The sequence below is a fragment of the Anopheles marshallii genome, chromosome 3 (assembly GCF_943734725.1).
Source record: "Anopheles marshallii chromosome 3, idAnoMarsDA_429_01, whole genome shotgun sequence".
In the NCBI taxonomy this organism is placed as follows: domain Eukaryota; kingdom Metazoa; phylum Arthropoda; class Insecta; order Diptera; family Culicidae; genus Anopheles; species Anopheles marshallii.
The window spans coordinates 57,611,707-57,624,214 of record NC_071327.1 but is presented as its reverse complement, the minus strand read 5'-3'; the positions used below and the strand labels follow the sequence as shown (position 1 = coordinate 57,624,214).

General features: G+C 40.3%; 3 protein-coding genes across 3 annotated transcripts; all 3 read right to left on the bottom strand.

Moving 5' to 3' along the window:
* Positions 1 to 792: 792 nt before the first annotated feature.
* LOC128712068 (ninjurin-A-like) lies at positions 793 to 4,207 on the bottom strand. Its single transcript, XM_053806963.1, has 3 exons — positions 4,049 to 4,207; positions 1,232 to 1,576; positions 793 to 1,164 (listed from the first exon to the last, which is right to left on the bottom strand). Exons 1-3 carry the CDS (start codon positions 4,205 to 4,207, stop codon positions 793 to 795), a joined length of 876 nt encoding a protein of 291 aa, XP_053662938.1.
* A 2,389-nt stretch (positions 4,208 to 6,596) lies between these two features.
* Positions 6,597 to 7,086, bottom strand: LOC128714662 (ninjurin-A-like). The gene is made up of 2 exons (XM_053809538.1): positions 7,048 to 7,086; positions 6,597 to 6,968 (listed from the first exon to the last, which is right to left on the bottom strand). The coding sequence occupies exons 1-2, from the start codon at positions 7,084 to 7,086 to the stop codon at positions 6,597 to 6,599; spliced, it is 411 nt and encodes a 136-aa protein (XP_053665513.1).
* Positions 7,087 to 9,416: 2,330 nt separating this feature from the next.
* LOC128712901 (ninjurin-A-like) lies at positions 9,417 to 10,803 on the bottom strand. Its single transcript, XM_053807767.1, has 3 exons — positions 10,654 to 10,803; positions 9,867 to 9,998; positions 9,417 to 9,785 (listed from the first exon to the last, which is right to left on the bottom strand). Exons 1-3 carry the CDS (start codon positions 10,801 to 10,803, stop codon positions 9,417 to 9,419), a joined length of 651 nt encoding a protein of 216 aa, XP_053663742.1.
* Between the last annotated feature and the right edge of the window lie 1,705 nt (positions 10,804 to 12,508).

The window sequence follows — 12,508 nt, the reverse complement described above, 5'->3', positions numbered from 1 at the left end:
AAAACAAAAACTAAAAAAAAGGGTTTCTTTTTAATAAAATGTGGGATTCTGTATAAAATTAACATAATTCATTTATTTTATTCTTTAAGATTATTTATGAATATTGCTCACCACGTTGTATGCCAACCCTGCTGTCTTACTTGTGAGTGAAATATTTTTCTTGTAATGTACAAAATGCTTCGGTTTTCATTGTTAAAATTATTTATTGCAAATTTTGGACAACCAAAACCAAAAAAATACGTTTTCTATTGTTACTTGACTATACGATTTACTTCATAGAGAAAAAAAATCGAGAAAATATTATATTTTGTCGTTAAGTTTTATTTATTTGCTGGAGGTGATCATGCTCTTGTTGATGGGATGTCGTAAACTGTAAGAAACAAGACCTAGAAATCGTTTATTGCGAACTGTTATATCTACAAACACTGCCATTTACTTGAAGATGTACCACTTTTATAGATTTCGTTCAAAAGGTCTAGACGTAATCTAAATTCATTGCGGCAGAAAGAATCAATTATTTCTCCAAAAAAACACAAATTTAAAGGTGAGGAAATAATTTATTGCTTAATACGACCGACATTTGACGTTGTCGGTAAGGCAGCATTGGTATCCAAAATATATAATACATTACTTCAAAGAGATAGAAAATAAAATGCCCGTTTTGAACGTATTTCGAGTTTTTAGTTATATTATTAAAGGCAAAGTATATATGCGTACTTTGCACAATCTGCTCTATACTACTCTTAACACTAATGACGTACGCTTTTAATAAAACAATCTAACAGACGTCGGTCACACAACTGGTTGCGGTTCTGCAACACCAAACGCCGATATCAGCACGTTAACGAGCGTTATGATGAAGATGCCGATCGTGATGAGGTTGTTAATCCGATCTGCCTTGCAAAAATCGTTCTCGTTCTTGATGTTATACCGGCTCTTCCAGATCAACCCGATGCCGACCGCTACCTGTGCGATAATGCTGGTCGAGATGAAGATGAGATTGACGTAGAAGTACGGATGACGTTTGTACGACTCGAGCACGTAACGCAGTTGGTTCGCGTTGGCGGACAGCAGGGCCAGATCCATCATACCCTGGGCAAGGTTCTTCTTCTGCTGGTACACATTGACGTCCGGAATGACCTGTCCACTCTCGGTTGTCTCAACCTGTTGTGATATAGGCGAAAGTTATCAACATATTCGCGTGTTGTAAAGGCAATTTTTCTTAACTTACATTACGTGTTCCATCAGCATTAAAACCCGGGGCAAAACCAGGTCGATAGACTGGAACAGACGGTGTTTGATTGCGACGACCTCCACGACGTCCCGGGCGTGTAACACCCGTGGTGTCCACCGACCCATCATCGATGGGATCCAAAAATCCACTATCAATACCCCGGTTGCTTTTGGGATCATCCAAATCAATGCCATTGTCCAGTGAATCCTCGTCATCGAACTCTGGTCCGGCGATCGGTGGTTCCTGTCGTGGCAGATTCGACTCGTTGGGAACGGGCAGTAACGGAATCGCATCGGTGCGCGCCTTCTCTGTATCACGCTTTGCCCTACGAGATGGTGATCGCTGCTTAAATTTTGCAATGAAAAGAAGAGAAAAAAGAGCTCATTAAATCTCCGCTGCATTCACATACATTCAGCATCATCACATGGAAGAGTGTTTTCTCCACCGCGGTTTCTTCCGCAGTGGTAGTTTGTCGACCTGCTTCCAGCGCTGTATAAAGATCAACGAACGGTCCAAAGTTGCCGAAATTGCAGGGTGAAAGTTTTATATCTTTTCGCCTGCAACACATCTTGCGGACTGCAGCGAAAGGTTGTTAAAATGAAACAAAAAAAAACACACACATCCGATACATGCGCAAATCTGAAGTGGAAACACAAACAAACAGAGTGCATCCATCACGGAAGCTTCCATAAGAGCGAGAAGCGAACCGCAAGTGGTGGTTTTGGCTTTGCGATTGAAGTTATGTCACGTACGGCTGCCTTTACGCATGGTAATTATCAAATGCGTCAAGGGTGTCAAACTTGTATGCCACAATCGATTAGCATAGCGTCTAATACAATGTTCTCACTATTCTGACTGACTGATTTTTATTTATTTCTAATGAACTTCTTCACGAGTAAGCCAGTGTCAGAAAAGAAATGTTAACAATATTTGTGCAACAAATTTGTTAGATTGAATATCTGCTTATTGTAGTTAATAGAAAAATACTGATTGACTGAAAGTAAATTTTTAATGTTTGGTGTTGAAACACACATTTAAATGCGTTAAAGATAAAGTATCCTTCTTCTTAACGAGGGTATTCAGCAATAAAGATTTCAATCCTAATAAGGTCAGTCGTTAAGCTATACCATAAAAACGAGACAACTATTCAAGAGTTCATTCGTAATCTGATGTCTAGACATGACTGCTTTAAAATTAAAATTACTGTCTGACTTGCCTTACGCAGTTTACAAGCTGTATAAAACAGAAAGCTACAGATAAAATGGAAATCACAAAAAAATACGAATAATGTTCGCAGATCATACTCTTAGTTAGGTAGCTTAAGCTTTAAGCCTGTCAAATAATCCTGATACCGGGCTGTATCATTCTGTACAGATTCGTAAAGGACATAGCATTTTGACATAAATAATGAAACAATGGATTCTGTAAACTACAATTTGAGAAAAATCGATTAAAGTTTAGACATTTAGTTTTAACTTCAATCAATTTGAAATAATATACAAGTCTGTTTATTAAAATAATCTTTTTTTAGTTGTTTTTGTTAAAAAAAATTGTTTCCTTTTTTCGCACACGGGAAACATTGCCTAACCTGGCTCAGACCAGCTACCAAAATTCTTTGTAATGACATTTGTCGAGCTTGCTTCATTAGGAAACCAATTTAATCTTTCTTTCTTAAGCTTAGCTTGGCTTGCCATTTTTATGGCGAGCTGTAAGCGGATAAGCTGGATAACGTCAAAACGCATACAAAAAAACTGGCTTAGAGTATGATACCGGCCAATGTTGGAAGATCGAGAATAAACTTAAATTCATAAACAAATAAATTAAAATTACCTCACTGTTCTTTCTTTTCAACATCAAAAATCTTTTCAACATCAAAGAGTTATGTTTGACACCCTTGGTCATGATATGCTTAACAACAAAGAACGTTGCCGTCCTTAGAATTTCTTATCACATTCGCGGTTTACTTTGTTAGTGTTTTAATTAACACTTATCAAGCTTAGGGGAGGTTGTGGTAGCAACGAAACAGTGGTTGGAAATGCTACGCTACTGTTTATTTATTGTTTTATTGCTTTCATTCTATCCACACACATACACCCATTGGGACTTGGATTACTGATCTCGTTTAAGGAGGATGATAAAAGATCATTCCTGGCGTTGATTTACGTCAAACGTACGTTTTGGCAGTGAGAAATTTGATGAGCTAATTTAAATACAATTGAGATGGTAAATGAATCGTACCGCGTTTACTAGCTTCATTCCATATTGCTACCACCTTCTTGATAAACGTCTGGAAACGTGTTATATGCAACACGTCAACAACGGATGGGAATTTTATCCACTGCACAGCTTAAGCGTAAATCAAGCCAGCTCAAAACGGTCGGCTACGCCAACAAACATTCGTTTTTCAATGTGCCCTTTCGGAAAGGAAGGAAGCATACCGATACGAATGCTGTCATTGGATTCCATGTAGAATCTGTAATGTCATCAAACCGGTTGGCGTTGGATAAGAATGTAGCTTGTTCGCGTTTCTGCGTTGTTGTTGTTTCTAACAATCGTTTGCGGTGAACATGCTGGGGCAATTCACCTCATGTTCCAGGCCGGTATTTCCCCATTCTCCATTCCCATTTTCATCACTGTTATGCTAAACCGCTTCTGTGTAGCCAAATCAAACGAATGCGTCATCGTTCCGACGTGCATCTTTTTCACGCTCATGGCCGTATACCGTTGACCGTGATTCGGGGTGGGTCGCGATCATGATCACGCGCAGAAGGGAAGCACAAAATAAAGTAGGGGAAAGAGACAAAACATACTCACGCTGTTCGACCGGCTTCGATTGTTGCCACCGTTGCGTCCGTTGGCGGGTGATCCAGCGGACAGCGTCTGTCTTGGGGTGGCTCGTCCGACATCGGGCACATCGGAGGTTTCGATGTTTATTTCTACCGCTGTCGCATCTTTCTCCGCCGTCGTTGCCATGTTGAACGGGGCAACGTTTGCTTCACCCAAGATCACTTGATGAAGAAATGCTAAGTCTCAATCGGCACTAATACACACTCGCTTTGCAACTCCGGTGCCCGACGCAAAATGGTAGAATCGAAAAAAGTAATTAAAAAATTCACAATTATTCCACTTGCCACGGGTCACTCGTAGGGTTAGCGCACAACACACCGTTTGAGCAGTTGCAGATAATTACGGCAGTGGCCGATTCACTTGACCGACTCCGATGAATCAACTGACACACAATAATACGGCGCTCGTTGTTGCCCGATCGTCACCCGCCGCTGCACAACGTGGTTTGACGATGGAGAATAAACGGACAGTGGACCACTGCTGGACGCAACCCGGCACGAACTGAGCCGCGGTATCGATGCGAATGCCGGGGTAAGTGCGTGAAAAACCAAGCCAAACAGATCCTTGCGTAGGTTTGCGTGCCATCGCCCGTGTGTGAGTTGTGTTAGTGCGACGGGTTGATCGAATGGTGTTTGACTCCAGTCATTTAAATGGAATTAATAGTTAGTTAGTGAGTCCAGTCATTTAAATACGAATATAAGCTTAGTAAATGCGACTTGTTTGTAGATTTATGTAATATATTCAATATTTTAATTGAAATTATTTAAATAAAAAATTCCCTAAAGTACAAGAGAAATATTTTCTAATACATAATTGTCTTACTACTGATATAGTAATGATCCTACGAACGTTTTAAAACTTGTGTAAAAAAAGTGTTTGAAAATACTTTGTAACCAGTAAATTCAGTTATGAATTTTATCTGTTAATGTATTTGAACTTTTATTACTCTTTCGGTACGAAACAAACACTAAATAATACAAGTGTAAATAATAGTTTGTGTGCTTTTAGGGTCAAATTATAAGTTAAGTTTTATTAATCATTGAATTTCTGCTACATATTTTTAGAATTCATGAATAAATATAGAAAAACAATTCCATGAATGAATGACACATTCTCTTAACCAAAAGCTTGATTACAACTGATCGATCGATCGATCGCTTGCTGGTGCTAGGTACTTTTCGACCGACCCACGATTGCATGCTAACCGGTTTCCTTACTTTCCATAAGCGGTTGGATTTTTCGCGGAGAATCCATACGAACGTCATGTGATGTTCGCTGTCCCTGCTTCTAACTGCTGCCAGGGGGATTCCAAGGGGATGAAACGTGTGGGTGATCGGGAACAGGGCCGGCAGAACTTAATAGCGGCGATTTAAAGTTCGCTATTTTAGCATTTTTCGTCTCTACTTCTGAGCGTTTCGTGCCTGTGACGCAATGGGACACAGTGTGTTCATGCCCGAAAAGGTTGAAACACCGGTTGAGCTGTATGGGACCATTGTTCCGGTTTTGTTGCCCGCTCAATTCAACCATCTTAATTGATAGCGTCAACACACCGAAATGCCTTAGAACGGCCTTATGCTAACTTACCTTCCTTTTCCAGTGATGTTCCACCGGGTTTGACTTTCCAGGGAAGTGGTTAACACCTGTGTGATACGGGAGCGTATATGGGCGATACATTTTTAGCACTGTTTTGTGTTCGGTAGCCATTTAATTAAATTAGTATGCGTAAAATGCTCATTCCCTCACCACGTGTACGCACAGTACCTGGCAGGATGCTGTTTTGTGCAAAAGGTTCTATTTTATTTATACAATGCTACAAAATGCTGTACAAAAGTCATATCTCTCCGTATGGTGGTGTGTTGATAAGCAGCAAACGCGTTTTGCATAATATCATTTATTGCTGTATTTGAGCGTTTTTCTACGCGAGAACGGGAACCATTTTTATCTCCTTTATCTCGGCTAGCGCTTATTTGGCAATCATTTTTGCAAACTGCTTATCGCGTTTTAAAGCCGTTAGGAAAGGAAAACAAATCTTTCACACTCTGCAGCCACGGTCGAGTTTATGGTTTATGGGGTAGAACATAATTTACATAATATTTTATCAACATAGTTGCGTGAAATGTTCTTTTTTGTTTTGCTAAAAAGAAGGTTAAAAGCAATTATGCTTAATGGGGTTCACGTTTGTCCAAGTAGGGTGTGGTTGGCTTTCCATCCCTCTGGACATGTAATGGGGGTTTGAAACTTTTTTTCCTCCCCAAAATGGGTGAGTTGCATGGTTTTGCCGTTGCGGGTGACTAATTCGATTGGTAGCAGGTGCATAATAAACTGCACTATTCACATAAACGATGAAAAGCTACTGCAGAACATTCTCCCACACTTGCTCTCTTTCTATCTCACCACCTGTCTCACTACCTTCTCACCAAAACGCACTCGCTCGCGCACTTTGCCCCGATACAACGTTGCATTCGAACCGATTCTTCCGAGTATCGTGTGAAACAGGACACTGAATTCTTGGCCATTAAGCACGGGGCGCTACTCCAAACGCGGAGATCAACACATTCACGAGCGTAATCACAAAGATGCCGATCGTGATGAGGTCGTTGATCTTGTTTGCCTTGCATATCTCCTTCCGATCATTCACATCGTACCGACTGTTCATGATCAGTCCCACACCGACCGCTACCTGGACCAGCAGGCTGACGGAGATGAAGATTAGGCTGAAGATGTAGTACGGATGGCGCTCGTACGTCTCCAACACGTAGCGCAGCTGGTTGGCGTTGGCGGATAGCAGCGCCAGATCCATCATACCCTGGGCCAAGGTTTTCTTCTGCTGGTACACATTCACGTTCGGGATCACCTCGGGCAGTGGTAAACTCGCACCCTGCTCAACCTGCGGACCAAACGTATGCGTATTGATTTGTCATTGGCCTCCGAAAGCCATTTTTAAACGCCGCATGGACATTACTTACCGTCGGTGGTAGCGAACCATCGTTTATGCTCAGTGCCATTGCTTTTCACCCGAAAACTGGGTTCCTCCACGCGCTCCGGTACACCGCGGCTGCGTGTAGACGGACAGATTTCTCACCGACAACTAAGCGCGATGGCGGGATGCATACGAAATCGTGCTCGTCGTCGTGCCAGCTGCCAAAACGAAAATAAACTACGCACCGGTTCCGAGCGCACACGGGTACAGGGTTCGCGTGCTAGGTGGTGTGGTTTACGATCGACTGTGCTTCGGACAGTACAAAACAGTTTTATTTGAATAAATGTAAATTTTTACTGTTATTTGTCAACGGAAAATCATTATCCATTTGTAAACCTCTTTGAGAGATATATGTCTACGAACCCTGCAATTGCGATTTAATTAAAATAACGCTTCTCAAACATGCGCTCCTCCTCCAATTTTACTCAAAACTTCATTCTCAATGCACAATAAGTGAGACAGTTTTCATATTGTCGGTCTGATCATCATTTTGAAAGATTTCAGTGCGATATCCGCGGAACGATTTCCACACCATACCCGTGGCGAATTCGTTGGTTTCTCCGCGTAGATATTTGCCATTCAGATTGCTGTAAGTAAAGTGCGTATTTCGAATTAAATCACCGTTCGGCTGAAATATATGGTATGGCATTCACCATACCACCAAGCTCCGGCATAAGGTTCAGCACAGTGTTCGTGCACAGCCATATCATTATCCATATCCTGCGTGGAGAATGACCGTCCTTTCAGATCACTCAAGGAGTCTCCAGCCGTGCCGCTGTATCCGTCTAATTTAGCGAGTGCATACAGCTGGTCCGCGCTTCCGATCTCAAACCGAGCTTCCGATCTTCCGATTTGATGTGTTGCAACCGTTCTGCCGAAGATATTCACCGAACTGGTGCGTTGTTACCAACAGTTTCTGTTCCGCCAGCACCTGAGTAAGATCACGCTGGATGACGGTGACATTGTGCTACATGTGTTTCCCATTCAAACCTGGCTGGTTCATGGTTTCTCCCGTGTTTTGCACAACCCAGGACAAATTTTCGACGGTGTTAATGAGCTGATCGACTTTAGCGCTTAGCGCCCCTCTGCTTGGAGTTGCTTTACGATGAAGCGATGCTCCAGGATGCTGAATTTGGCCATAATCATCTGAACCGCAAATCCGGTTTGAGAAGTTTGTAGATTATGCAGATTTGATGCGTTTTCCTCACTCTTCACTTCTTCAGCACTGCTACAGTAAAACAGCAAAAGAAGGACTACTAACGTTTGCATTTTGCGTACGTGATCGTCGTGAAGATTGATTATGCTCAAAACACTGAAGTATTAAGATGCTAAGCAGCAAATATAAGTTGAAATTTAGTGTAATTTAAGCATAATTAACATGCAGAAGCAAATCATATAACGAACTGGCACTTCTCAAGTTTCCTAATTTCTTATGTATTGTTAAGATGTATTGTATTGATAGTTTATAAAACAATTTATAATTGTAAAGGTTTTCTGTGAATTTGTACAAACATGCATGTTTCAACCCTTACTGTGCGTTGCGCACCCATTGAAGTAACGAAACATATAATTTTACCATGTGATACGCTACCGCTGTTAGTTGAAATATTTCAGAAATGTTTCACTCGGTTTGAATTTTATTTCAAAAAGCACAGTGTGGCGCAAATAAATTGTAAGTTAGTTTTCCATTGTTTATAACTATTATTTATTTTTTATATAAAGTCTTTTATGTGCAGTTTTCTGAAACACTGTTTGTTGTCATTAAATACAGTTAATAACAAAAAAGAAAAGCTTTTTTGACGTGATGTGATCTCGTAAAATGATGAAAATATCATTTGAAATGTTTTGTGCAACGTGATCAATCAACTCTCGTTTATTCAAAGATTTCACAGTTCGATAAGTTTTGTTCTTGTGTATTGCTTGGGTGGTACCAAATTTTGTTTGGGACAATATGAGATAATTATTCCTCTACGATAAAGTCCATCTCTTGTTAAATACGACCGACTAGCAGTTTTAATGTTGTCGGAGAGGCAGCAATGGTGTCCTATTTCTTGGTGTATTGTGTCATTTTTAACCAAGTATTATCGTATAATCAGTGCTTACTCTGGGGAAACGATCCGAAAGGGATTTGCTACTGGTACTGGGATGAGAAAATCCGGTACCGTTACCACTTACACTATTGAGTCTTCTCCTGGTATCCAAACTATCTTATGCGTTAGCTTACAGAAATAAATCAAATGCTCTGTTCTTCCTTAACGGCAGTGAATACGTGCGAACTAGGCACCATCTGTTCTATACTACACGTAACATTAATAACCACAGCTTTTTAATTAAAAAGATCTTCTAACAAACAGGCTACGATTTGGAGATTTCTGCAATATTGAACGCCGATATCATTACGTTAACGAGTGTTATGATGAAGATTCCGATCGAGACGAGATTGTTGATCCGAGATGCTGCGCGAAAATCGCTTTGATTGTTCAGGTTATACTGGCTCTTCCAGATCAACCCGAAACCGACTGCGACCTGGATGAAAATGCTGGTCGAGATCAAGACGAGGTTTACGTAGAAAAATGGGTGATTTTGGCACGACTCCAGCACGTAACGCAGTTGATTCGCGTTGGCGGACAGCAGGGCCAGATCCATCATACCCTGGGCAAGGCTCTTTTTCTGCTGGTACACATTAATGTCCGGAATGACCTGTCCACCGTCGGTTATGTGTATCTATAGTCAAAGCAGAAAAAGATGCAATGTACTTGAATCGTTTCTGATGTTAATATTGGGTAAGAATGTTTTTACACTTACAACATGTGTCCCATCTGGATTAGTACCAGGGCGATAGGCAGGAGGAGAAGATGTATGATTTGTATGATTACGCGTGACACCTGTTGTATCCACTGCTCCATAATTGGTTGTTGTCTGTGCAGTAGGTTTTACCTGTTGTTATCGTCAAGCGTATGAAAAAGAGTCATGAAGACAGTAGTAGTGAGGTCTATTAAGAACTAGAGAATAAGTGAAATTAGAGGTTTTACATCACATAAGCATTTCAAAACAATTCTTCCTCTTCATGTCCGGCAAGGTAGCTGTCAATTGTTATTCCATAGCGGAAGGAATATTGCATTCATTTGCAATCCCCAAGCTTCAACCAGATGGCACTTCTCAAACGCTAAAAAATTCACAATCTTTGTTTCATGTCCCCATTGGTCTCCGTCACGAAACATTAAGAACGATCAAGAACGTTGCCATCTGCAGAACTTCTTATCAAATTCGCAATTCATAAAGTTAATGTTTCGATTCGTCCAGCGTCGGTGCTTTCCTTATCATGCTACTGCAACGCGAAAGCGACAGTGGGTCTTGCTAATGCTGCTCTGAAGTTGGTTTATTTTTCCTTTTTTTAATATTTTCTGTGCTTCCCCGTTTCTACTACCATTCTCAACATTAATTCGCCACTTCACTTCTGCGTACCCTAATCGTGCCTATGCGTCATCATTCAGACGTGGGGGATTTTTAGCCACTTATTGCACATATACCGTTCACCTTCATTCTGGTTCGCGTAGAAGGGAATCATATGAAGAACGAAAGAAATACTCACATCATGCGACTGGTTCTGATTGTTGCCGTCGGTAGGACTGGTAAGGGGTGATCCAGGGGACAGCGTTTGTCTTGGAGTGGCCTGACTAGCATCACTGGAAATGTCTTCGAACTCTAATAGTAACACTGTTGCTTCCTCTGTTGATGCCATGTTGACAAGTATGATTAAGAAGATCACTTGATCAAGCAATATTTGTCTCGATCACCACCAATACACACACATTTTTGGCAGAACCCTGTGCTTTACGGAGCCAGATACGAAATGAGATATTTATGCCACGATCCAACAACGCGTAAAGGAACGCATCTTGCAGAACACCAGCCAAGATGTAACAGATATTTACGCTCAACGACAGCACCGGCAGCAATACACTTCACCGACACCGATGAATCAACCGACACACAATAATACGACGTTTGTTATTGCTCGATCGTCACTCACCGCCGCACAACGTGGATTTACGATGGAGAACATGGGGATAGTGGACCACCCCTCAACGCAACCCGGCACGAACTGAGCAGTCGTGCGCGAATGCTAAGTAAGAGTTAGTTTTGGGGAAAACCAAGCCAAACCCATCCTCGAGCAGGTTTGCGTGCCATCGCTTGTATATGTGCAGAATTGATGGTTGTGTGCATGGGGTTGATGGAAAACTATTTGACTTTAATTGTTTTGTTTGTTTTTAAATAATAATATTTTATTTTTTTTCTTCCGAAGTTTTTTTTTTATTGCAAATACATTGATCTTATTTTTGTATGCAGGTGATGTTTGAACATTTATTTTATCACCTGTTATTTTTAATATTTTACTTGAGAACGGTTGAGCCATATATTTAGTATAGGTTATTGTAGCTACTAAAAATTCTACAAATTATAGATTTAAATCAACGGAAAAACTTTTCAACAAAATGTTAGAGATTTCAACAATGTGCGATCGTTCAATTGCGGTCTGCGGTCAGTGACTTTTCTGCCTACCCTCCATTGGTTTTGCTAACCGGTTTTTTGCAAAAATAATTTAGAGAGAACCAACAAAAATAAAATTCTTGACAGTACGACTCGTGTGTATTGAAGAAGTATGCACAAATGTGAATTTAACTCGTCAACGCTGAAACGAACTGTAAAACACATGGAACAAATATGAGTGCGTCCAATTATGCAGGTTCTGAGTTAATCAAAAGATACAAAAAAAGGAAGGCCCGGCATCAAAACAAACAAATCCATACTTGAAATTATTCACCCTGCTGCTACTTGAAATGTTTCAGAAATATTTCACGACGCATGATTTTTATTCCCAAAACTTCACTATGTTCTCGCCAATAAAATTTGAATTTTATTTGAATAATTTTTGATTAAATTAAGCTGTAGGAACAGTTTTTCTGAATGCTTTAATCCTAAAATTATCAACTATACAGTTCCTTTATTTTATAGTAGTTGTTAAAACCATAATAATAACAAAGTTCTATTTCGCATTACTAAAGGATAGTGTTTTTGAGAAACCTTTGTAATTAATTTATACTGAGAATAATAAATTTTTGGAATTCAGAAGTAAGATTTTAATCTTCAAACAACATTTCAACTGGTACGTCTAATTAACTGCTTGCCCTTATAATTTATATTCTAGTTCAATACAAAAAGAAAATTTATTTCCTAGAGGAATCAAACACTCAAATAATAAAAAAAAATGTTGCGAACAGTTCCATAACTAAACTACTCGCTAAAACTTACTCAATTTTTAATAATTTTTTTAGTGAAATGTCATCCAAAATGGTGGCCAAAACATGTCAAGCGTTTGGTATGCGTGCACGCAACACCGATGGGAGCCGCGTGCCTTTGCGAGCGGGAGAGAATTTTCATCCACA

Coding starts and splice junctions, on each gene's coding strand:
- LOC128712068 (XM_053806963.1), bottom strand. CDS start 4,207: ATGGCAACGACGGCGGAGAAAGATGCGACAGCGGTAGAAATAAACATC. Junction 1,577..4,048: donor ATCGAAGCCGGTCGAACAGC/GTGAGTATGTTT, acceptor AAATTTAAGCAG/CGATCACCATCTCGTAGGGC. Junction 1,165..1,231: donor ATGCTGATGGAACACGTAAT/GTAAGTTAAGAA, acceptor ATATCACAACAG/GTTGAGACAACCGAGAGTGG.
- LOC128712901 (XM_053807767.1), bottom strand. CDS start 10,803: ATGGCATCAACAGAGGAAGCAACAGTGTTACTATTAGAGTTCGAAGAC. Junction 9,999..10,653: donor ATCAGAACCAGTCGCATGAT/GTGAGTATTTCT, acceptor CGATAACAACAG/GTAAAACCTACTGCACAGAC. Junction 9,786..9,866: donor ATCCAGATGGGACACATGTT/GTAAGTGTAAAA, acceptor CTTTGACTATAG/ATACACATAACCGACGGTGG.
- LOC128714662 (XM_053809538.1), bottom strand. CDS start 7,086: ATGGCACTGAGCATAAACGATGGTTCGCTACCACCGACG. Junction 6,969..7,047: donor ATGGTTCGCTACCACCGACG/GTAAGTAATGTC, acceptor TTTGGTCCGCAG/GTTGAGCAGGGTGCGAGTTT.